This window comes from Peromyscus leucopus, chromosome 15, assembly GCF_004664715.2.
Source record: "Peromyscus leucopus breed LL Stock chromosome 15, UCI_PerLeu_2.1, whole genome shotgun sequence".
NCBI lineage: Eukaryota > Metazoa > Chordata > Mammalia > Rodentia > Cricetidae > Peromyscus > Peromyscus leucopus.
The window spans coordinates 82,151,789-82,175,668 of NC_051076.1; the positions used below are offsets into that span (position 1 = coordinate 82,151,789).

Here is a 23,880-nt window from a genome sequence, read left to right on the forward strand (position 1 = left end):
AAAAAAACCCACAACAATAAAATAACTTAATTACATCTTAATACAGAGATAGCTCAGAGGTTAAGAACACTGACTGTTCTTCCAGAGGTCCTGAGTTCAACTCCCAGCACCCACATGGTGGCTCACAACCATCTGTAATGAGATCTGGCTCCCTCTTCTGGCCTGCAGGGATACATGCAAACAGAACACTTGTATACATAATAAATAAATAAATCTTTAAAAAAAAATTACATCTTAATACAATCCACTGGAAAGCAAAATATGATAATAAGATGCTACATGGAGTTGTGGTATTATCACATCATTAAAGTAAGAGTTGATCTTTTTCCTGCCCTATATAAATATTCCACTTTCAAAAATGCTATTCAGAGACCTCATTTATCAGTTTTCTTGTCTTCTTAAATCAGTTATATAATATTAAAAAGATGGCACAAAGTAAACATGTATTCCCTTACTTGTTCTGCTAATTCTATTTTGCAGATACATTATATTTTCCTTATAAAGGCAAAATACTCCCATCTTTGATAAAAGGGAAAGTTACTCCATTAAATAATGTGGAGACACTCTTGTTTAGGTCCCCAACCATGAAAAGAAGCCAAAAGAGAGTTGAAAGGAGAACTCTTTCCATTGCCATACCCTAAATACCCTAAATACCTGGCATGCTTTGACATTCTTTTCTGAAAACAAATAAACAAACAAACAAAAAATCAGAAACAAAAAGCCTTGCTTTAGTTAAAAGTAGAATTTTAAAGCAATGTAGTGACCTTCCCTCTCCTGAAATACTATCAGGAATAATTCTTGATTCTTTACACTGATCTATTCACACTGGTTCTCACAGATGCACACCAATACAGCTACTTCTATACTGAAAAGTTGCTATTCTGAATGAGCAATGCCTCTTGGGAGGCAGCTGGAGCTGGGTAAGAGCAGTGGTGCTCAAAAGCACTCAGTCTTTCTTTACCTGACCTTCTCAGAATTACCTTCATTCTAAAACAGATGAGAGACATCACATAACTTTCTAACTCCTCAGATGATGACATCCTTTAAAAGTGGTTGGCTTTTGTCCAGTTCTAAGCATAGCACAGTGTGCAAACTGTCAAAGATAGAGTCAGGCCACAGTCACTGAGATGACAGAGTGAGCACCTTGGATTAGGATAGCTAGAGAAACAACAACAGCTACTTAAACATCAGCAGCTTATGATCAAGTGAACTGTCAGAGGGAAACTGTAGATGAAACCAGGTGTGTGCATGGGCATGTGCTGGGGGGACAAGTACGCAGTGCACATGCCACGGCATGCATGTGGAGGCCTCGGCTCTCTCCTTTTACCACTTGACCTCAGATCATCAAGTGTGGTAGCCAGTTGCCAAGCACTTTTATCCACTGACATGTGTTGTTCACCTTATATTGGTATTTTTTAAAATCTGGTTTTTAATAATTTTCTAGGGAAAACCCAACACATACATGTCATACAAAACTGTACAATTGTGTTTTGTTATAAATGAAAATTTCCCTTATGTTTACCTTAATTATTAATACCAAGTAAATTTTGCTAAGTTTTTTAAATGCTATAATTCTAGGCAGAAAGAATTTTTGATGAAATAACACTGTAACATTCTTGTAGCACACAGAATACTTGAAAACAAAGTGGCAATGGTTTGGACAGCTACCTTCTGTTTACAGGAAACACCAGGCTGCTGCAGGGTCTCTTGTTCTATGTGTATCCAGACAAACATCAAGCAGGACAACACTAATGGAAAGAGAGCTTCATACCTAAGAGGTGGGAAGTGTGAGCACAGAGATGAAAACATTAACAGAGAACGCTGAAAATCAAAACTAGAAATCATTCTTAACATGATTGTGATGGGGCTGGAGAGACAGCTCAGCAGTTAAGAGCAATGGTTGCTCTTAAAGAGAATCCAGGTTTGGTTCCCAGCACCCACATGGTGGCTTACAATAGTCTGTAGTGCCAGTTCCAAAGGATCTGTTACCCTCTTTTGGTCTCTGTAGGCACTGGGTACATACACAGTGCATATACATGAAGGCAAAACAGTCATATACATAAAATAAAAATGAAATAAACCTTAAAAAACAATTGCAGTAATACTCGAAATCTTTTAAGTTTTCCAGACAAGGATAGGAAAGAAAGATACATTTAAATTTCAACTTCAACAGTATCTTCTTTTGAACTTCATTAAATCTTCAGATAATTACATGTTTAAAATAGTGGAAATATTAAAAAACCATTCCTAAAGAAGGTAGCAGCTATTCATAAAAGAAAGAAAATGCTAAGACAAAGGTAAAAAGATAATTTGGAGGTACAATCACTAATATATGTATAAGAGCAAGACAAATATTGCAAACTTCCTAAGTTTGATATAAGAATACAAACCCTTAATGAGAAAATAAAAGCGTCAATAAATGCATGGAAATATGTCTGGCTATATAAATAACAGAGAGGAAAATCAAAACAAAAATGAGGTGCCATATTTACTTATGTTTGTCAACATAAAAACATAGTGTTGACAAGAGTACATTGAAATAGACTCTCATACTCTGTTTATAGAAACACCCTCTATAGTGAAATACCATCTAATGCTATGTATCAAAATATAAAAAACATTCATAAACCACAATCTAAGAATATCAATCTAAGAAAATCAGACATGTGCACTATGAGTCTTATTTTTAAAGATGTTTACAGAAGGCGGCAATAAAGGTCTTGCATGTTCACAGGACAATGATTACGAATGAACCTGTATCTCTGTAAGATGGAGGACAGTGCACACACACACAAAAAGAAATACTCAAGGTAACAGTGCCAAGCCTTTTCCAAACTGCTTCTGCTCTAGCTTGGGGTCAATGCTGCACTTCCATGATCCCCAAATACTCCACTGCAGCACTTACCACTCTGCTTTGATCACACACACACACACACACACACACACACACACACACACACACACACACGTTTACACATCTCCTACTTGATGAACAGAGTGGCTACTACGCAGGTCTAGCTCACAAGAAGTGGTTCTGAAAGAATAACTAACTTGACTGGAAGCTACAAAACAAAAAGACATAATGTAACCTTGCTTCACCTTTTACCACTAAACTCTGGGCCCTGTGACACTATTTCCCAGATATGAAAATACAAAAGAAACAAAATGCTTTCAACTCTACCACAAGGATAAAACAAAAATACTGAAGACTTGGCAGAAACATCTAGATTTGAGGAAATATATACAGTCACCCAGTGTGTAGGATACAGGATGTCCTAAGATATGAGCATAGACTATATATATGAGAAAATATTACTAGCAAAATGTACAGAAAAAAGTACAAAGCACAGCCATTTATAGCCTATTAAATTGTATTTGGTATTCTTATTTGAAAAGAAAAAGAGCATTACTAAGGATATGATAAAAATAACACTTCTTATAGTTTGTTGGTGATACAAAATTAGCAATGTTTTTAAAACAAATGGAATTTTTTTTTAAAAGCTCATGCTTAATGGGCTTTATACATCATAGTGAAAATTATGCAAAAAGTATCCAAACTGTACAAACACTCAGAAAACAGAAACAGCTGGTTTCATAGCCACCAACCCAGTTCCACTACTCAAAGTCTATTCAGTTACTAACCCATAAAATCAACTTCCAAATAGTATTTTTTAAAATGACAGAAACAAAAATTAAAAACAAGTAAGAAAACAAGAATTGGAAAGTATAATTAGCACTACTGAGCGGCAGATGTGGTTCAGTTAGTAGAGTGCTTGCTTCCCAAGTACACAAGAAGTCCTGGCCTCATCCCCAGCACTACACAGCCAGAAATGAGTACAGCACATGCTTGTAATCCCAGCACTCAGGAGGTAGAGGTAGAAAGATCAAAAAAGTTCATCGTCATCCTAGACCACACAGTGAGTCTGAGGCCAGTCTGGGCTACCTGAGACTTTGCCTCAAAAACAAAGAACATTTTATATATATATATGTTATATATATGTAATATATAGTATAATTATATATATATATCCATATCCAGAAGAACAGCTAAGTAAATCAAAGTGCATTCATATCATAAAAATTAGACATCTACTAAAATGGTAAAGGAAGCCAATGACCAATATGAAAAAATATTTCCAAAATAAGTAGGAAAAAAGATAGAAGATACTCTATATACTATGATTAATTAGATGTTAAAAGTTGGAAAGAAATACACTAGAGCCTCAACAGTACAAGTAATCATTTCCTCCTTTACCCCACCCTATCAGAAGGTGGTGATACTATTATCATTACAATGACTTCAAACACTGGGAAAAAATTGGAATGCCTGTATCCTGGCCATTCTTTAAGGTTTAGTCCACTTCCACATGAGGTTGGACATCACCAACCCAGTTCCACCATTCAAAGTTGATTCAGTTCCTGACCCATAAAATCAACTTTCCAGTTTTTATTCTAACACTGCAAAACACAATCTTATTTATAGCCCCGAGTAGCTCCACTGCAGGCCTGCAACACAGTAATGGTTCTTCAGGTTTGTCTGCTTAGTGCGCACAATGCCGGAAATGTGGGGAAAAAAAAAAAAAAAAAACTTGATTAATTGGATCTAGGAAAAGGCAGATAACGACTTTGAAAAGATTGGTCTATTTTATTTTCTATGGATGAGTATTTTGCCTGCATGAATATGTGTTCACTGCATGCATGTTTGGTATGCAAAGAGGCCAGAGGTATACAGAAGGTTGTTAATACCATATAGATTCTGGGAACTGAAGCTGGGTCCTCTGAAAGAGCAACCAGCACTCTGTGTCCAGCCATCTATGCAGCCCCACAGCACCATGACTTTTACAAACAGTTTCAGCTGCATGTGAAAATCATTCTTTCTAGTAATACACAACCATAAATTGCTCAGTATTTCAGAGCTCTGGCCCTTTCCAAAATGCAGACAAGATCAGATAAAAAACAGTCCTCCTAAGAGACTTTAATTCTTGAGACAATTTTCATATACAGCTTACAAATCTAAATTAATACGGAAAGACCAATAAAATGTCACTGTGGTCTTGAAGAGAATATAATGAAACACTGAACCCTAAATTGCAATCTGCTGGTTTAGCCTCTGTGCAGACTGGAATGGGCTGAAAATGCATTTAGATCTGTATTATATTTTGCCAAGCAAAGGGATAATGTAAACAAAATTTTAGAAGAAAACATTTAACTTAAACTATTTTCAAGAATTATAATAGCTTTCATTTGCATAAAATTAATTCAGGGCTGATTACTAATGAGTCCTTTTTATTCATTAAATCAAGGATGCATTGTTAGAATTTAAGATTACTATTACTCTATAATATAATAAAGCTGCATTTATTTTAAGAATCTCTTCTGTCTGAATATTCACTAAATTATACAGAGAAACTTCTATTTTGCCCAAAACCGTGATGAACTTCACTATTTGTAAAACCAGTAAGAAACCAAGAAACTGTATTAACCTGAGTGACTGGAACACAGTTTTAAGACCGTTTTTAAAAAGCTAAATACAGACTCTGATGTTGAATGATGTCTCTTACTGTATTCATTAGTAAGGCTATACTCAGCAGTAATATTCTGGTTTTAGGCATGAACTTTCCTGGTTTTGATTTTCTTAAAAATAAACTAGATGTCATTCTGATAATCTGTTTGAGGGTCTCTCAAGACCATTAAATTGATGTTTGAAAATACTATTATAAAACTTGTCTCCAAGGAAGTAAGTTACAGGATAAACTCATGCTATATTAAGAAATATTTATTTTTACTTATAATCAAACTTAACCTATCCTTTATTCCTTATACTCCTTTGTTTCTAATCCAGATCTATTTCTAAGATTTATATTTTATTCTTTTTTATTATTAATTGAATTTTGTACTACCATGAATTGAAGCCAGACCCCTGTGCATTATAGAGAGGATTCTATATTCCCTGTGTGATCATTTGTCTTTTTTTGTTTACTTAATAGACTCTAGAATCAGCTTGAAGATGGGCCTGCAGGCATGCCTGGGAAGGATTACCCTGATGGTGTCAATTGTGGGCAGTACCATTCTCTGGAAGTGGACTCTGACCTGCACAAAATGTAGAAGTAACATGAGCAATAGCATGCAGTCATGGCTCTCTACTGTCATTGCGGATGCCTGTGAACAGCTGCTTCAGCTGACACCTTGAATCCCCTATTGTGATGGACCACACCCTGGTCTAGAACAAACCCCTTCCCTTAAGTCTTTGTCAGAGTGTTTATCACAGCAACGGGAAAAGAATCCAAGATACCAAGGCTTTGGTTTTTAAAAGACAGATTCCTGCTATACAGCACTGGCTGATCTCAAATTCAGACTACTGCCTCAGCCTCCTGAGTCAATACACACTCCTTTGAACCTGAAAAAGGCCAAATCATTACTAAGTGACTGTTAAAAAATTAGTACTTATTTCTTTATTCTAAAATACTTATTTTCTCAAACAAACCTCTTAAGTGTGACTTGTTTTGTTTTGTTTTTCAAGACAGGGTTTCTCTGTAACAGCCCTAGCTGTCCTGAAACTCACTCTGTAGACCCGGCTGGCCTCAAACTCATAGAGATCTGGCTGCCTCTGCCTCCCTAGTGCTGATATTAAAGGCATGTGCCACCATTCCCTGGAGAAGTGTGACTTCTTAATAGAACAATTTCATCCCAAAATGATGAGATTTTATCCTTTAATTTCTTATATAGGCCAAAAACTTTTGGATATTTTAATTTGTAGGGTGTTAATATAATAAAATTATTTGTTCTAAAATATTGAAAATAATGTGGGGAATATAAATCATTTCAAATTATGTTTATCACTGTCGAATAAGAACAACTAGATTCTCTCACACTTCAAGATTTATTTCAAAATTGTACATCTTGAAGCAAGCTCAGCATAAGATTTCTTTATTAAGCAACTAAGAAAAGTCTTCATGATGTCCATGTTATATGTTCATAGCTGTGTCCCACAAATATGTCAGTCAGGGAGAATGTAAAAACAAGAGTATGTGGGACCTTTGGTGAGCAGGATTTAGTGCCCACTTCACTTCATATCTGTAGTCTACAAGGACTTCTCAAGTCCAGTTCACTTAGGATGTTAAGGTCCACTGGCAAACACTTTCTGAATGTCTCTGTAATACTTAGTTAGGACAGCCAAGATTCCTAAAGAGTGACTCAGGCCTTGGACCCTAGATGCCTTACAAAATCATTTAAATTAAGAATAACCTGTTGATAGCACCATGGTGAATTCTGGGCTGAGTGTAATTTGGATCAAGATCCCATATTTTAGCCAAAATTTGAAATATTAGTGATATTTACTCAGTTTGTCTGTCCTGTTTATCATTTGTTCTAAAGTAAGCACCCTTCATCCTCATAGGATGTAAGGAAGGATTAAGAAAAATCACATTCAAATGACAAACTAGGCTTGGTGACATGCCTGGAAGGCCAGTGCTCAGGAGCCTGAAGCAAGAGTTTGAAGCTAGCTGGGGCTACACAATGAGTTCTTTGGGGGGGGTGGAGGGGGGGAGGCAAGAATTCTTCCCTTTAAAGTCAACATAGAAACTATAAAACTGCCTTCACTGAATTTTACAGTAATGTTTCAGGGTTCATGGCAAACCAACCCACCAAATTCTTTGTTTAAATCTATTTGGTAAGAAAATTTCAATTCTGTTATAATTGCACATGTTTTTAATCCAAGCACTCAATGAAGAGTCAGGTAGACCTCTGTGAGTTCCATACAAAGCTGGTCTACACAGTGAGACCCTGTTCCAAAATCAAAAGAAAAAAATTGAATGTTTAAAAGAGATTTCTTTTTACATGCATGTGTTCTCAAGCCAGTTTGTGCTCATGCATGCAAGTTCCCTCAGAGGCCAGAGAGGGAACTGGGTCACTTAGAGCTGGAACTACAGACAGTTGTGAGCTTCCAATGTTGATTCTGGGAACCAGTCTTTTCTATCACAGCATCCAACAGTCTTAACTGCTGAGCCATCAATCCAGCCCTAGAGATTTTCAATTTTAAACAAAAGTGAATTAACTTCTTTGGAAATAAATTCCTTATATCAAAGGGATATTTGAATTGCAATACATGTAAAAGCAAGAATAAAAACAAAGTATTATTATATTTCAAATAATAATGAACAAACAGAAATATTTGAAGACTCTCTTTTTCTTTGGTGGTGCTGACTACTGAACTCAGGGCCTAGAACATGCTGGACAAGCTTTCAACCCAGGTTACACTGCAACCTTAAAGCATACTTTAATATACACTAAAGAAATAGCATATTTATCAAGGAACAAGGCCATAAGCAAGCCTCATTTAGCAAAGTGCAAAGTATTCCCTGTTTCATGTGGCCTATTGTAGTGGGCTACAGTTGTCTTCCTCAGAAGCTGTACTGCAGCTCTATTCTGGACACTGGTTCTCATCTACCATTTCATACTTTAGCACAGTGGTTCTCAACCTTCTTAAATGCTGCCACCCTTTAATACAGTTCCTCATGTTGTGGTGACCCCCAACCATAAAATTATTTTTGTTGTTACTTCATAACTATAATTTTGCTACTATTACGAATCATAATGTAAATAAATACCTGATATGCAGAGTATCTGATAAGCAACACCTGTGAAAGGATAGTTCAACCCCCAAAGGGGTTGCCACCACTTGAGACCCACTACTTTGGAGTAACCTATGAGGTATATTCAAAACAAAATCCGACTCTGCTGTGTGTCACTTCATTCAGGGTTTGCTGCAGTGGTTTTGCGCTGCAGCCCTGGAATCCTCACTTATGAACATCTAGTAGGAGATGGGGAGGGCGGGGGGGGGGGGGGGGGGGGCGGTGAGTGAGAGTGAACTGCTCCCTCCACGGAAAGGGAAGTCCCAGACAGGAAGTGTACTTCGGGATCTTAAGCAGATTTACCTGAAGTCTGCTGCCTGGTCTGCTCACCAAGGGTTCACTCTGTTCAGAATCATCAGAGGACTGTCCAAGCTTTATAAGCTGTCATAATTCCCTTGTACAGCCACCTGTATTCACTAACAGGCAATTAAGATTTTTTAAAAAGAAGTTTTAACAGTGTCTCCAGTCACACATACTATGAAAAAGTGAAATCGGGCACTGTAACTTGAATCCCTAAATCTTTTACACACAGAAATCCTAACACTAACTAATACCAATAATGAGCAAAGAAGGATGAGATCATAACTGAAAGCAGTTATTTATGCTCTCAAAGCAAGAGCATCATGAGAAGTTCTGTCAATAGAAAGGGGAAAAGTTTTTTTTTTCCTTTTATTTTATTTTACAATACCATTCAGTTTTATATATCAGCCACGGATTCCCTTGTTTTCCCCCCTCCCGCCCCCCTCCCCTTCCCCCCAGCCCACCCCCCATTCCCACCTACTCCAGGGCAAAGCCTCCCCCGAGGATTGAGATCAACCTGGTAGACTCAGTCCAGGCAGGTCCAGTTCCCTCCTCCCAGACTGAGCCAAGTGTCCCTGCATAAGCCCCAGGTTTCAAACAGCCAACTCATGCAATGAGCCCAGGACCCGGTCCCACTGCCTAGATGTCTCCCAAACAGATCAAGCCAATCAACTGTCTCACCTATTCAGAGGGCCTGATTCAGTTGGGGGTCCCTCAGCCTTTGGTTCATAGTTCATGTGTTTCCATTCGTTTGGCTATTTGTCCCTGTGCTTTATCCAACCTTGGTTTCAACAATTCTCGCTCATATAAACCCTCCTCTTTCTCACTAATTAGACTCCCGGAGCTCCACCCGGGGCCTAGCCGTGGATGTCTGCATCCAGATTCCTCAGTCCTTGGATGGGGTTTCTGGCACGACTATTAGGATATTTGGCCATCCCATCACCCGAGTAGGTCAGTTCCGGCTGTCTCTCGACCATTGCCAGCTTACATCAATAACAGCTTTTATCACCTGAACTAAAGAGGTTTGGACATCATTCTGCCTTACCTTTGTCATAATATGAAATCTCAGCTCTGGCCCCTTTGAAAGGGGTAAAGTTTTATGTGCCAGAGCTGAGACAGCTTATAAAGACTGATGTCCAAACCTCTTTAGTTCAGGTGATAAAAGCTGTTATCGATGTAAGCCTTAAATTAAAGGAGTTAAATTGTGAACATACACAAGTTTTCTTCAATTTCTTTTATTTTAAAAATTATTTGCTGTATTTTCTGCCTTTGAATAGCTTTAAAACAATATAGTTTTTTTTTTTTCTTAAGAGCAGTAAGAAGCAATGATGCTGTTCTGTGTTAAAGTTAAATTTCTGTTTCACTTCTAGCTATACTGTCCAGTCACTTAACGGAACAGAGATCATACCACTGGGGAAAAATGAATTATAAGAACGCAACAAAAAAATCCTTCTTAAAAATGCTTTAGATTTAAAATTCTGCCACAACCCATCAGGATTTCCTAACAGTATAACTAAGTAAAATTTCAGCAATTCCTACAAGTAAAAAGAGATGACATGTCGGGCGGTGGTGGCACACACCTTTAATCCCAGCACTCAGGAGGCAGAGGCAGGAGGATCTTTGTGAGTTCGAGGCCAGCCTGGTCCACAAAGCAAGATTCAAGAAAGGCGCAAAGCTACACAGAGAAACCCTGTCTCGAAAAACCAAAAGAGATGACAGACAATACTGTGAAAATAATGAGAAAAATGAAATAAAATTACAGACAAAAGTTACCTACTCACATAAAGAGTATAAAATATTTATAATTTATCCTTCAAAATTTAGAAAACATTTTTATTTTCAAAGCTTAGCTACTAAAGAAGAAAAGTCAATTTTAAATTTGCAACTGTGAAATTATATTTTAAGAAAAGTTGATACATATAAATGTGTAATAATAGTAATTATAGAAGAAGTCATGAACTTGAGAAAGAGAGGGGAGAATGGGAGGAGCTGGAGGGGGAGAGGAAGGCATAGAAACAATGAAATACAATACTCATATGAAATTCTCAAAAAAAATTTAAATAGACAAAGTTCATACCCTGTGCTTAGAAGCAAGTAGGTTGACATCAAGGAAAGAAGTATGCTGGACAGTCGTGGAAGGAGAGTCGTGGGACTCAGGAGCGGCACACCCAAGGAAGAGGCTGCAAGAAAACAGACCCGTCAGTTCTGCAGACCCAAGCCACCCACCGGCACACAGACAATTTAGGTTCCGTGTGATCTTTAATACATCATCGGGATTTCTATAAGAAAGCAAAGCAAAGCATTACATTCTTAACTAAAATTACACTTTGTTTAAATTCTATTGTGGGTTAAATAACTCAGGTTTTCTCTATTTTATTCAAACCAGATCATTATAATTATATTAACTTCCCAATGAATAATTTATTATTTTCTAATGAAATAAAATGTATTAATTAAGGGTCAGCAACTTGTCTCTTAGACATTTATGTCCTAGTTCAAAGACATGGTAGAAACTGATTATGTCTAATGTCAGAGAAGTGGCATCTGTTTCACTTCTAGCTATACCCGGCATATCAGGACCAGGGAAGAATGACTTCACATATGTCAGAGTTGCGGAAGCCAGCCTAGAAAGTCAGCTGCCTCAAGGTGGGCAAGGTGCTGAGAGTGGTGGCGAAGCAAACAAACTCCTTGGCTGCTTCAGAGAGGGGCCGCACATAACCGCCTAACATCCCAGTGCTCCAGGGTAGCAAACGTGGGTGAAGTTTTGCTGAATCACTCACTAATTAGTTTTGGGGGGCTCAAGTTGATTAATCCATCTAAGGAGAAGTTTACATACCTGCTAAATAGGAATAACATTCAAGAAAATTTGTCTTGAATTTTAAGTACAATTTTACCTATAAACTGCTTAGTATTAGCTGCTATCTTAATAAGAAATTAGTACCATGTAAAGTAAGCTAAATGAATATGAGTAATTTTAATTAAAGCTACAAGTCCCTGCAAGATTCAAGGCTCTGCAGGTCCTATTTGTAAAGCCTTAACTAAGGTGAGCAGGTAGGTCAATAATCTTACTGCCTGATATAACTCTAACAGAAGAAACAACTTTCAATGTTAAATCAGTTCACTTAAAATGAAACTAGTTTTGCAATACTGAGTATTTCATCTTGCTTTTATTTTTGTCTAAAGGAATAACAAGGTACTAAAGAAAGATTAAGTGTTTCCATTCTAAGTAACATAAATATATTAATATGTATTTAACTGGGCACCATGAATATAAGAAAAATATTCCCCTTGTAGCCAGACCATGGTGCGTCAGTGTTGGGAGATCTTTGGAGACACTTGAAGACTTTCCTATGAGTTGCTGTTTCATGCCTCACAACACTTGGCAGGAACCTTGAAGCTAATACATAGCTCTTCCAATGCTAAGGGAAAAAGTTCTTATTGAAAGTATTCCCAGGAGAATATTTATGTGTTTGTAGAACAGATATAGATTGATTCTGATTCTACATTTCTTTTCCACTATTCCAAAATGGAAATGTAATCAATAAAGATATGAATAAACTACATAGGATGTCCAAATTGGGAAAGGGGGATAGGAATCTTACACAGCATGCATGTATGTTTTACTATAACATACAATAATAAGACTGGGGAAAACATCCATATTCACAAACAAAGGTGCTCTTTTCCTTTCATTTTGTTTCTTCCTTCCCTTTTCCTTTCTTTTTTTTCTTTTTCCTTTTTCCTACTCCTTCTTCCTGTCCTTCCTTTCCATTTTCCTTTTTCCCCTTTCCCCTCCTTTCCTTCCCCTCTCCTCCCCCTCCCCTCCCCTCCGCTCCCCTTCCCTTCCCCTCTGCTCCCTTCCCTCTCCCCTCCCCTCCTTTCCCTTTCCTTCCCCTCCCCTCCCCCTCCCCTCCTTTCCCTTTCCTTCCCCCTCCCCTCCTTTCCCTTTCCTTCCCCCTCCCCCCTCCTTTCCCTTTCCTTCCCCTCCCCTCCTTTCCCTTTCCTTCCCCCTCCCCTCCCCCTCCCTCCTTTCCCTTTCCTTCCCCCTCCCCTCCTTTCCCTTTCCTTCCTCCTCTCCTCCCCCTCCCCTCCCCCTTTTCTCCTTTTCCTTTCCTTTCCCCTCCCCTCCCCCTCCTCCTCCCTCCCCTCCCCTCCCCTCCCCCTCCTCCTCCCTCCCCTCCCCTCCCCTGCCCTCCCCTCTCCTCTCCTTTCCTTTCCTTTCCTTTCCAGACAGGGTCTCACTACATATACCTGGCTGGCCTGGAACTCTCTCTATAGAGCAGGCTGGCCATTAACTTAAACACCAGCCTCTGCCTCCCCAGTGCTGGCATCAAAGGCATGCATCACCACTCCAGGCCAAGGGTACTGTTTTTGTTTTTGTTTTGTTTTGTTTTGCTTTGTTTGAGACAGTGTGTAGAACTGACTGGTCTGGAACTCATGGAGATCCTCCTGCCTCTAAAAGGAACTTGAAAAATTGTGAACAGAGAGTACAAATAACTCATTCCTATAATATTCTTAAGGCTTTATTCCTTCCCTATCTGTGTATTCACTTTTGAAGCAGCTGTGAACCACCATGTGGGTGCTAAGAGCTCGTCCTGGATCCTCTGCAAAAGCAGTAAGCACATTTAACCACACAGCCATTTCACCACCCCATATCTAACACTCTTAAATAAGGGTACCATACAGAGGAACATGATTGTAAACACCAAGTAGCTTCATAAAATATGCACTATGCTGGGAAATACCTAGTCACTGTTGGTTTTAACAATGGAAACATAAATTTAGTTATCTATGTAAGACCTGAAAATATAAAGGCAGACATGAAAATTAAATACATTTGTATATATACAGAATGGAATATTAAAAAAAAACAACTTCTTTTCTGGAATCACTCAGTAGATATTATAAGACGTTCATAAGCACACAGTCCAATTATCAAGTCATAAATACTCTATTAAGTAATTCTTGTTAACCAATATGTACTCAGAGTTCTACTTTTCTTTGTCCAATTCCAGAAAGAAATAAAAATAATAGCTGGTTACAGTTTTCCTTCATCAAAACTATTTAAGGACAATGCAGACACAAAGGTATCGGTTTTAAGATATGAGACTGGAGGTAAATTTTTCCAATTTGGTTTGAGTGGCCACTTACCTAATGTTGCCCAGCTCACAATCTGATTAATAAAAGGCAGGCCTTCTTTCTTTAACAGACTGTGGTGTGTGCTGTACACAACATACACAGAGAGCACTGTACTCACCATCTGAAAACACACACCACACAGGTTAGCAAAGGGAAGGCAGGGAAAGGTGACACACTGGAAAGAAAATGCCGAGAAAAACTGGAACTGGACCAGTCTGCCTTCTTGTGCTCCAGAACTACAAGTTAGTACTGCCATGCTAAGCCACAGGCTTGCCTGAGGATGACACGAGGCACGTACATTCTCAAGAATGCTACAGCATACCTCATCAGTGCTTCTATTTAGAAGTATCTGTTAAAATGTTGAAGGTTTCTTAAATTATGCAAATGGAGGGAGTGTATAGTTTCATGCCTTTCGCATCTCTTTTCCTCTGCAATATCCATGTATTTATTTATTCAACACGTTTTTGCAGTCTGGATATTTACCTGGCCCTGGAACTAAGATAGTATAAATGGTCATTATATGTTACTGTAAAAGAGGAGTCAGCTTAAAGGCTGTTCTCATAAAAACTGCTTGATTGCAACATAGCTATCTCTCCGATTCATTTATGCATTGTCTCCCTTTGTGCTGGCATGCTAGACTTGAACATTTTTAACAGACTCTATATGCATGGCAACCAAAAATATTATTCAGCTATATAGAAAAATGACTAATGATCCCTGAATTAGTGAAGGAATTACCAATTTAAAGAAATGAGCCAAAGTAAGACTATAAAAATATAAACTCTCAGAGTTTAGATCAGTGATCTCATCAAATCCTAGAGATAAATTTAATTTATTTTGTCTTTTCAGGGAATAAATTAAGACACAAAAAATTGCTGAGAATAAAGTTAGGGCACAATCCTAGGATCCTTTCTATTTAAGACATTGTGGTGGTTTGAACAGGTATGGCCTCCATAGACTCCTGTGTTTGAACACTTGGCCCACAGGGAGTAGTATTCTTAGGATGTGTGATCGTGTTGGAGTAGGTATGGCCTTGTTGGAGAAGTGTGTCACTGTTGAGGCAGGCTTTGAGGTCTCATAAATGCGCAAACCATGCCAAGTAAGTCAGCTCACTTCCTGTTGCTTGTGGATCAAGACACAGAACTCTTAGCTCCTTCTCCAGCACCATGTCTGCCTACACACTGCCATGTTTCTTGCCATGACAATAATGGACTAAACTTCTGAAACTATAAGACAGCCCCAATTAAATATTTTCCTTTATAAGAGTTTCTATGGTCATAATGTCTCTTCAGAGCAATAGAAACCCTAACTAAGACAGACAAATTCTAATTCAGAGATGCCAAAATGAGAAAAAAAAAATGCCTTGGCATCAATAAAATATGTCAAGCACAGGAATTAATGCAAATTACTAAAGATAATGCAAGAACTTTATAATGGAGTTATACAATACTCAGTGGTATTTCTAACAAAGTATATAAGAATTTAAACATGATATTATTCCCTCTTTGGAATAAGAGTCAGAAACACACACTACTGTCAAAGCTCTCATTACTGTAGGCAGATTCTGCCAAAACTACCCCAGCTTCAGAGGAAAGCCAGTCAGTGTGCCATTTACAATGAAACATGTTCTAAGGCTCGACAGGATGTTTACAAAGAATTTCATCTCTTCTTATGAGTTCACTATTGCTCTCCAAGAATGAATGTAACTTACTATATCTTTTAAGCACAGTATATTTTTATTTCACACTGCTTTGGAAACACTTAATTATGATGGCTTTGTTCTGAGAGAACTTTTTGAGAAGACTCATAAGGGTTTGGTAGAGCTCCAGATATGGTTATTTATCCATTACAGGAAGTGGTGAAAAGGGAACTCAGGTTGGTGGCAATGCAAACTAGTGCAGACACTTTGGATATCAGTCTGGAGGTTTCTCAAAAACTAGAAATAGAACTGACATATGACCTGGCTGTATCACCCAAAGGACCTCATATCCTACTACAAAGACACTTGGATACCCATGTTCACCAGTACTCTAGTCATAATAGCTAGGAAAGAGAATTAACCTGGATGACTAATGACAGACAAATGGGTAAGAAAAATGTAACACGATGAACTATTACTTGGTTGGAAGGGCCATAGCTATTGCACACTTGAATTCACAGTGATATGATTACCTGCACAAGAGCAAGTCAGCCTAAACTTTGATACAGATGGAGGAGGTACTCTCTAGGCATCACCACCAAATGAGGAGCTATTGGCAGCTGACAGCAATGGGAGAGAGACTCACTCTTTTCGGAGGGTGTTCCCACTGGTTGGTTTGCCACGTTCCAATGGGTGGCCTCACACCCATACATAGATGGACTTGGTGGTACATATACATAATGGGACACTACTGGAGGGTAAAGTAAAATGAAATTATGAAATTTATAGGTATATGTTTAGAATTGAAAATAATCATTCTGAGTGAGATACCTGAAACCCAGAAAGACAAATACCGCATGTATTATCCTTATGTGGAGGATAGATTTGATTCTTTGGATATCTATGTTTAAAATAGAGTACCAATAGATGACAGGAAACCAGTAAGAGGCCATGGGAGGGTGCTTAAGTTGTTGGTCAGTGTGATCCCTCAGACTCTTCTCAATAATAGTATAGGCTATTACCATTGCTTTCAGTTACCCTCCAGATCTTAATGGTAAGATTTCTGCTGGAGACACCACATACATGGGTTATAGGACATGGAGAAATTAAGTGGTACAACCTGGAAGCTCCACCCCCACTGCCTAGTTCTTACAGTGCAGGAAGGTGGTATGCATGTTACTGGGGGAGAAAAATAATCAAGTCTTACCCAGCCGTGAACCCTTCCAGCTACAATAATGACGGGACTGGCAAGACAGGCTCACTAGTGCAAAAGTTGCACAAATATTATGGGATTAACCAGCTATTTTCTGCTTGGACTTCACCTCCTTGACAAGATGGAGCTCATTCCTTGTACTGTTAACTGGACCAAAACCTGTGGCTGGCTAGGTCATAGCCTTAGATTAGAACCTAGCACTATCATTCTGCTAAATGGATACAGAAGCTAACTGTCTCCTAAGTTCTTACCTTTATACCCATAGAGCAGAGCATCTTGCAACTCTCACCAGACACTACTTTTTACAGTAGATGGGGATTAATACTGAGACCTGCCATTGGTCAACATGCAGAGAAAAAGGGACCCTCGTAAGAGTCAGAGGTAGTGACTGTCAGACATGACAGCACACTGCACACATGAGCTCACAGCAGCTGTGACTCCATGCACAGACTGCAGGAGACTAAGCCAGCCACAACCCCAGCACACATGAGGGTGGGGAGCACATAAACCCCACCCCCTGCAGAGAAATGACTGGCAAGAGATGGCTTCTGGAAGACGCACAGTCTGTTTTCGTCAGGGATGGAGCAGAATGTAGATTTAGTAAGAAGCAAACACATGAAGTTGGGAAGGAATAGTGTTGGGAGATAAGGTAGAAAATGGAAGGGAGGGAAAGGGGATCGGCTATGACCAAAGCACATTTTATGTGTGTGTAAAATACTCAAAAAAACCCAAAAACAAAAACAGGCATAGAGTTGAAGGGGGAACATATTCATGGGACCTGCAAGTGTTGACAGAGGAAATCAGAGGCTAATATATCTTATTGTTTATATATATATATATATATATATATGAAATTCTCAAGAATAAAGAAAAATAATAATAAAAACAAATAATTTTAAATCTTAAAATAAGAAATAAAACCAATTGTTTAAAACAAAAAAAATTTAAGAGGACTATTATCGTATTGAAAAAGTGTTTTCCATTCTTATCTATAAAAAGATATCATTTTATAAAATATGGCACTATGTAATCTCTAGCTTTCACAGCTCCATTAACTATTTGCTCCACTGACACATTAAAAAACAAGCTGGCATTAAATTACTGAAAACCACACACCCTGTAAACAGAATATCCAAGCACCACTAATGTCAAAACACCGAGGCCAGTGTTCTTCTTGCTACAGCACAGCCAGCAACCGTCTCCAGCCTTCTCCCAGGTGTCTGTCATCTGCTGCCTTCATGCCAACACTCCCAGCTTGGTGTGTGTGGGGACAGCACGGGGTCTCAATCCAGAGGAAGCACTTCCAGCTCATGTTTGGTCAGTAAAGATGCCCTAATGTCTTCTTAACTGCTGCCCTGGGTGTCTTTGGCTACTTCTTCCTGACATGTTTGCTATTTATATTTATTTCTGTGTGCTACTGTAAACAGAAAACTGATTTCTCAGATGAGTCTTGAGTGATAGGAACACAAGAATGTAACAGAGTATAACAATAAGATACATTGTATTATATGGTCAGTATGAGATAGTACTGAAAATTTGTAACTGACCTGTAACAGAAGTACCAACAGCTCTTCCTTTACCAAAGTAATTTTTCTTTTCGTGAGAGTTATTACAATAGCCAGGGACAGCAGAAGAACCAGCAAGCCTGCACCAATTCTGTTTCAAAATATAATTCACATTAAAACTTGTCTAAAGAAGCATACTAAAGACAGTATATGAGAATATGAGACACTTTACTCAGATGTAGAACTCTCAAGCATTTCGATTAATCAACAAGTAGTAAAGCTGGCAGAGGAATGGTGGGAAATAAGAGGACAGGGACATGGCAGGGTTACTTGTAACCACCTTCCACAATTTTTGTATATTTACCTTATTACCTTATTTCTCTAATTCATTCTTTTTTATTCATCAACTGCCATGTTTCTTAATCTGAACTTGGTAAATATACAGAAGAGAATATAAAAGATAGCTAAACAAATGACTGTCAGCATCTGTCATGCAGATTCTGACTCTTAAAAACTCATTCACACAGAGAAGAACACAGCACTCCCAAACAGCCCCTTCTTGTCACTGATCTTGTTATCCTCAGTTGGCATGGCTGTAAGGTAGGGCAGTAGTCTCAAAGGTGTCGGGGGAATACATCACTATACAAGTCATCTTGTATATGATGAAGTAGCAAATTTCATTTTCTAGACTGCTAGGAAGATGGTCACTGAAGCCACAGGCAACTAATATCAAGGAATTTTAGCTCTATTTCTTAATTCATAAAAATCTGAGTAATACAACTGAAAATATGTTCAAGATACAATCTAGAACTCAAATTAGGAAAACTTAGCTTGTTATAGAAATAAGCAAATGCATGATAAGATGTAGGCCGGGCCGGGCGGTGGTGGCACACGCCTTTAATCCCAGCACTTGGGAGGCAGAGGCAGGCGGATGTCTGTGAGTTGAGGCCAGCCTGGGCTACCGAGTGAGTTCCAGGAAAGGCGCAAAGCTACATAGAGAAACCCTGTCTTGAAAAACCAAAAAAAAAAAAAAAAAGATGTAGGCCAAGAACATGGCTGACATTTGTTTTAATTTTTCAACTATTCTGAGAATCATAAGAATAAAGAAAAACAGCTTTGTAGAATAAAAAAAAGTGCTTTTTCTCTTTCTTTCAAAAAATAAACTGCATTTTAACTCATTGGCAACTCTTGATTTAGTCCCTGGGCTCACAGGATTCTGAGAGTTACACTATACATCTATCTGCTCTTCTTACTTTGTCCTTAGATGTTTCATGTATCTGTTTCTATAATGTAGAGGATGGAATTGCTGTGAGAGACCAAATGGAGACAGAACTTCCTCTATGAACTAAGAGGAAAATAAATTGCAAATAATCACAAGAAGCCAACATGAATTTAACATTAATGGCAATTTAAATCAAGTTCAGAGGGAAACACCATAATTTTCAAAAACACAAATTTGATTTTTCGAAGGTTTATTTGCTTTCTGAGTCAGTCTTTAGTGGAATATACAGGTGGCAAATTTCTACGAGATCATTTATGCAACTTATGCCCCTTTTAGCATATTATAACTTCCTCCTAACTATGTCAATACAGCTTGAGCAGGACAAATGGACAGCGGCTGATAAAAGGAAAGAAAGGGCTGTATAGAGATACCAGAAGAACTCACAGGACAATCTACATCAATACATAAATAAATAAAAGTATTTGAATTTAGTTTCTCAGATGCTATATATACTTCATAAACCTTCCAAAACTTTAATTTATCAATACTGTAATATAAAAGTATAGGTTGGATGGTATGTTCTTATAATTCAATACAATTATTGGGCTCTGCTTATAAACTGCATTCCTAAGACACTTCCTGGTCCAGTTCATACTGATTTTGTTGTAAGAAACCAGGAAAACCAACAAACGAAGAAATGTAAAGAATTTCTTAAATTATTGTGTAGCTTGGTCCTCTTGTGGGACTCCTAACAGTGGAGCAGGGATGGTCTCTGACTCTTTTACAGGCTTTTGGGACCCTACTCCTCACACTGGGTTGTCATGCACAGTCTTAATACATGGGGAGGTGCTTAGTCTTACTGCAACTTGATATGCCATGTTTTATTGATACACATGGGAGACCTGCCCTTTCCTAGACAGAATTGGAGGAGGAGTGGATTGGGAGGTGGGAACAGAGGGAGTGTGGGGGAAGGGACTGGGAGGAGAGGAGGGAGGGAACTGCAACTGGGATGTAAATAAATAAATGCTTATTAAAAACTAATAAAAAGAATTTCTAAATTAACAATTACTTTAAAATATTCAGTTAATCTTCCTACTGTTAAAAAAATATATACCCTCATTTATTAAAAGTTAGGTTAAAATGCTTTTTTAAAATGCCCAGAGTGAATCAGGAGATGGTGGACCACACCTTTAATCCTAGCACTCTGGAGGCAGAGGCAGGTAGATCTCTAAGTTTAAAGTCATCCTGGTCTACAGAGCAAGTTCCAGGAGATCCGGGGCTACACAGAGATACCCTGTCTCAAAACACCAAATTAAAAAATAATACCCAGAGCACTCAGATGTAAGCAGCAAAGGTGACTATATGATTTATAAAAAGAAGAATGGAGTGGGGTGGTGTACATGCCTAAATCCCACTACTCAGAAGCCTGAGTCAGGACACTGAGTTTGAGGCCAGCCTGGGCTACATATACAGACTCTGTCTTTTAAAAAAAAAAGTAAAGGATTGCAGCAGCAGCTAGATGAAACAAAGATAATTTAGTCAAGCACCCAGAGACACATAAGGACACACACATGCACACATGGGGTGGGGGGGGGGAGTGCCAGCAGGTTATCTAATAACAACTTAAAAGCAAAGGCAACCAATTATCTTTAACACGAGTCTGTGTCATATTGAGGAGAAATTGTAGCATCAACATTGGGAACATATGTAAACCATAGAAAATTTTTTTACACAATTTGAATGGTTAAACATAGAAAAGTTTCCTAGCAAGTACAAGGTTGATTCCCAGTTCTGCAGACGAAACAGAACAAGACAACAATGGCCCTGCCCCTCACTGAACACTGCAGCAAGAGAGTGGCGCGGCACCCCCAAGGGAGAGCGGCCCCCAGCTCTCAGGAGAGCGGCCCCCACACCTCACCATGGGCATGGGAGAGCTGGCCCACATGGCACGGGCCCTCACCTCAGGAGGCAGTCCCAGTGGACCCGGACCAGCTCAGCTACCACCCAGACTCACATCCTGAACCTTGGGTAGACCCACTCTAACATCTACCCCATCTATGGTCTGCCGGAGTGCATGAAGGGACTGTCCTGTGGAAAGGCAACCACGGGATCCCTCTGACTGGGGACAACAGCAGGATATCCAAGAGGAGCTTCAGCAAGGGTGGGGCTGATTGGACAAAAGGGTGCACTGCGTGACACACCACAGCTCCAGATGCCACCAGGATGAATGAAGAGGTCTTGGAAAGACAGAGGAACACGATAGGTTTTTCTTTCTTTTGTTTTGTTTTTAATTAATTTTAGGGTGGGGTATGCTGTAGAGGTGAGGGGCAGATATGGAGGGACAGGTGAATGGGATTGGGGTGCCTGATGTGAAATTTCTAAAGAGTCAAATAAAGAATTATGTTAAAAGATTAAAATAAAAAATAAAACAACACAGAATAAATGTAAAGATTTCAAAATAAACAGATTTCCCCCCCTCATGGGGAAAAAATTTAATTCAAATATGGCAGACTTTGATTTGTCAATGGCCTTTGGTTATGGACATACTCAACGGCAACGCTTCAGCAACACAGCACTTTCACATGTAACTAAAAATTTGCAGATTCTATAACACTCAGAATAAAGAAAATCTAGTCTGTGATGGGAGTGAGTTTTAAGTTATTGCTTGATGCAGCTTTATTGCCTGTGAAGGTCTGGTAGTATCTCCACGATGCCTCTCAGGCTAAGACTATAACTAGTAATTTTATGTTACTATTTCAAGTTTATCCATACGATGTTAAGCTCAGAACGAAGATTAAAGTGTTATGGTGTTGGGGACGGAGAGGTGGTTCAGCAGTCAAGAGTACTTCCTGCTCTGCTGGAGGATGGCAGTTCAGTTCCCAGCACCTACATCAGGTGGCTCCCAGCCACCTGCAACCCCAGATCCAAGGGGTCTCACATCCTCCTGAGGCCTTCATGAATACCTACATACATGTGTGTGCGCGCACATCAACAGAGGACAAATTCTTCTGAAATGGAAAACAATACTGTACGTACACTAGAGAGAGGTCTGGCTTTCTACCCACAACAGGCATCAGTGGAAACACTGCCAGAAGCAAAGAGAAGAGGGCCCAACTCAGGCAGGTGATCTACAATGAAGAAAAAAATAGATTTAGAAATCTGTTTTCAGCATCTCACATAGTGCATGAATGTAAAACTAAAAGTAAAACCTGTCTGGTATTTACTGTAGAAAGTAACATTGCAATGACAAAATGTACAGCAGGAAGCAGCTGAAGGAAGGAAGGTTTGTTTCCCTTCTAGTTCTGTCTATCATGGGGGGTGGGGGAGGTCATGACAGCAGGAGCTGGAGGCAGCTGGTCACACTGCAAAGAGTCAGGAAGAAAAATGAATGTTGCTGCTCACTTTGCCTCTCCTTTTTTTTTTTTCCCTGATAGTCCCAGTAGTTCAGGCGAGACTGTTCATCTTGAATAACTACTTCGCGGAGACTTGTTTCTATAGTGATAATTAATCCCATCAAGCTGACAGTCAAGATCAACCATTACAAACATGGTTACCTTCAATAATATTTCCTGGTTTGTGTTTGTTTATTGTTAGAAATTTTCATACTTATACCTTTGCTCGGGTCCACAGCTGGGTGAGAAACGGCCAAGCGGCAAACACAATCAGACCTGCTGTCAGCATGTAGCGGTAGAAGAAACTCAACACCTGGTGATACATGCCAAGAAAACCAGAGTAAGGTCTCTAATCCAGTGCCGTGAAAATGCAAGACACCCGGAGATGCAGCCTAGTCACGTGCTTACCAGTACTTCAATTCCCAAGACGAACACAAGCAAGTAGGTAACAAAATGGCTCAGAGGAAAAGTCAACAGTGATGAAACCAGGTCTTGAATAACTTGATATCTGTTTGAGGAGATAATTTACAAAAAGATTACTTCTAATTTGCAAAGCATCTTAAAATTAGCAACATAATACAAAAAATAAAAACTGCTCACAGCTAAAAATCCCAGAAATTTCCATTCACAGATTATTTAAAATTCAAGATAAACTATAGCAATTTGTTTCAATGGCTTTGCTTACTTTTATTTCCACTTATTAAGCTGGAAATCCTTAAGTATTTTGGGGAAAATGATGACAAGCATTTGCTTAGCTGTTGTAAATATTAATGACAATAAATGATTTTTTTTTTTTTTTTTTTGGTTTTTTGAGACATGGTTTCTCTGTGTAGTCATAGT

The 23,880-nt window shown here is 38.8% G+C and overlaps 1 protein-coding gene across 6 annotated transcripts in view; it reads right to left on the reverse strand.

Annotated features, from left to right (window-relative positions):
- The window catches only part of Pign (phosphatidylinositol glycan anchor biosynthesis class N), a 147,862-nt gene that overhangs the window by 50,195 nt on the left and 73,787 nt on the right, over nucleotides 1–23,880 (reverse strand). For 5 of the 6 annotated variants that reach the window (XM_028883394.2, XM_028883395.2, XM_028883393.2 and 2 more), the window contains 7 exons: nucleotides 23,449–23,548; nucleotides 23,261–23,353; nucleotides 22,685–22,776; nucleotides 18,469–18,577; nucleotides 14,082–14,190; nucleotides 11,008–11,110; nucleotides 1,669–1,771 (listed from right to left, as the gene is read on the reverse strand). In XM_028883394.2, the coding sequence (XP_028739227.1) occupies nucleotides 1,669–1,771; nucleotides 11,008–11,110; nucleotides 14,082–14,190; nucleotides 18,469–18,577; nucleotides 22,685–22,776; nucleotides 23,261–23,353; nucleotides 23,449–23,548 (709 nt within the window). The remainder of the gene's footprint in view (nucleotides 1–1,668; nucleotides 1,772–11,007; nucleotides 11,111–14,081; nucleotides 14,191–18,468; nucleotides 18,578–22,684; nucleotides 22,777–23,260; nucleotides 23,354–23,448; nucleotides 23,549–23,880) is intronic. The other variant, XM_037211017.1, reaches the window with a different exon arrangement.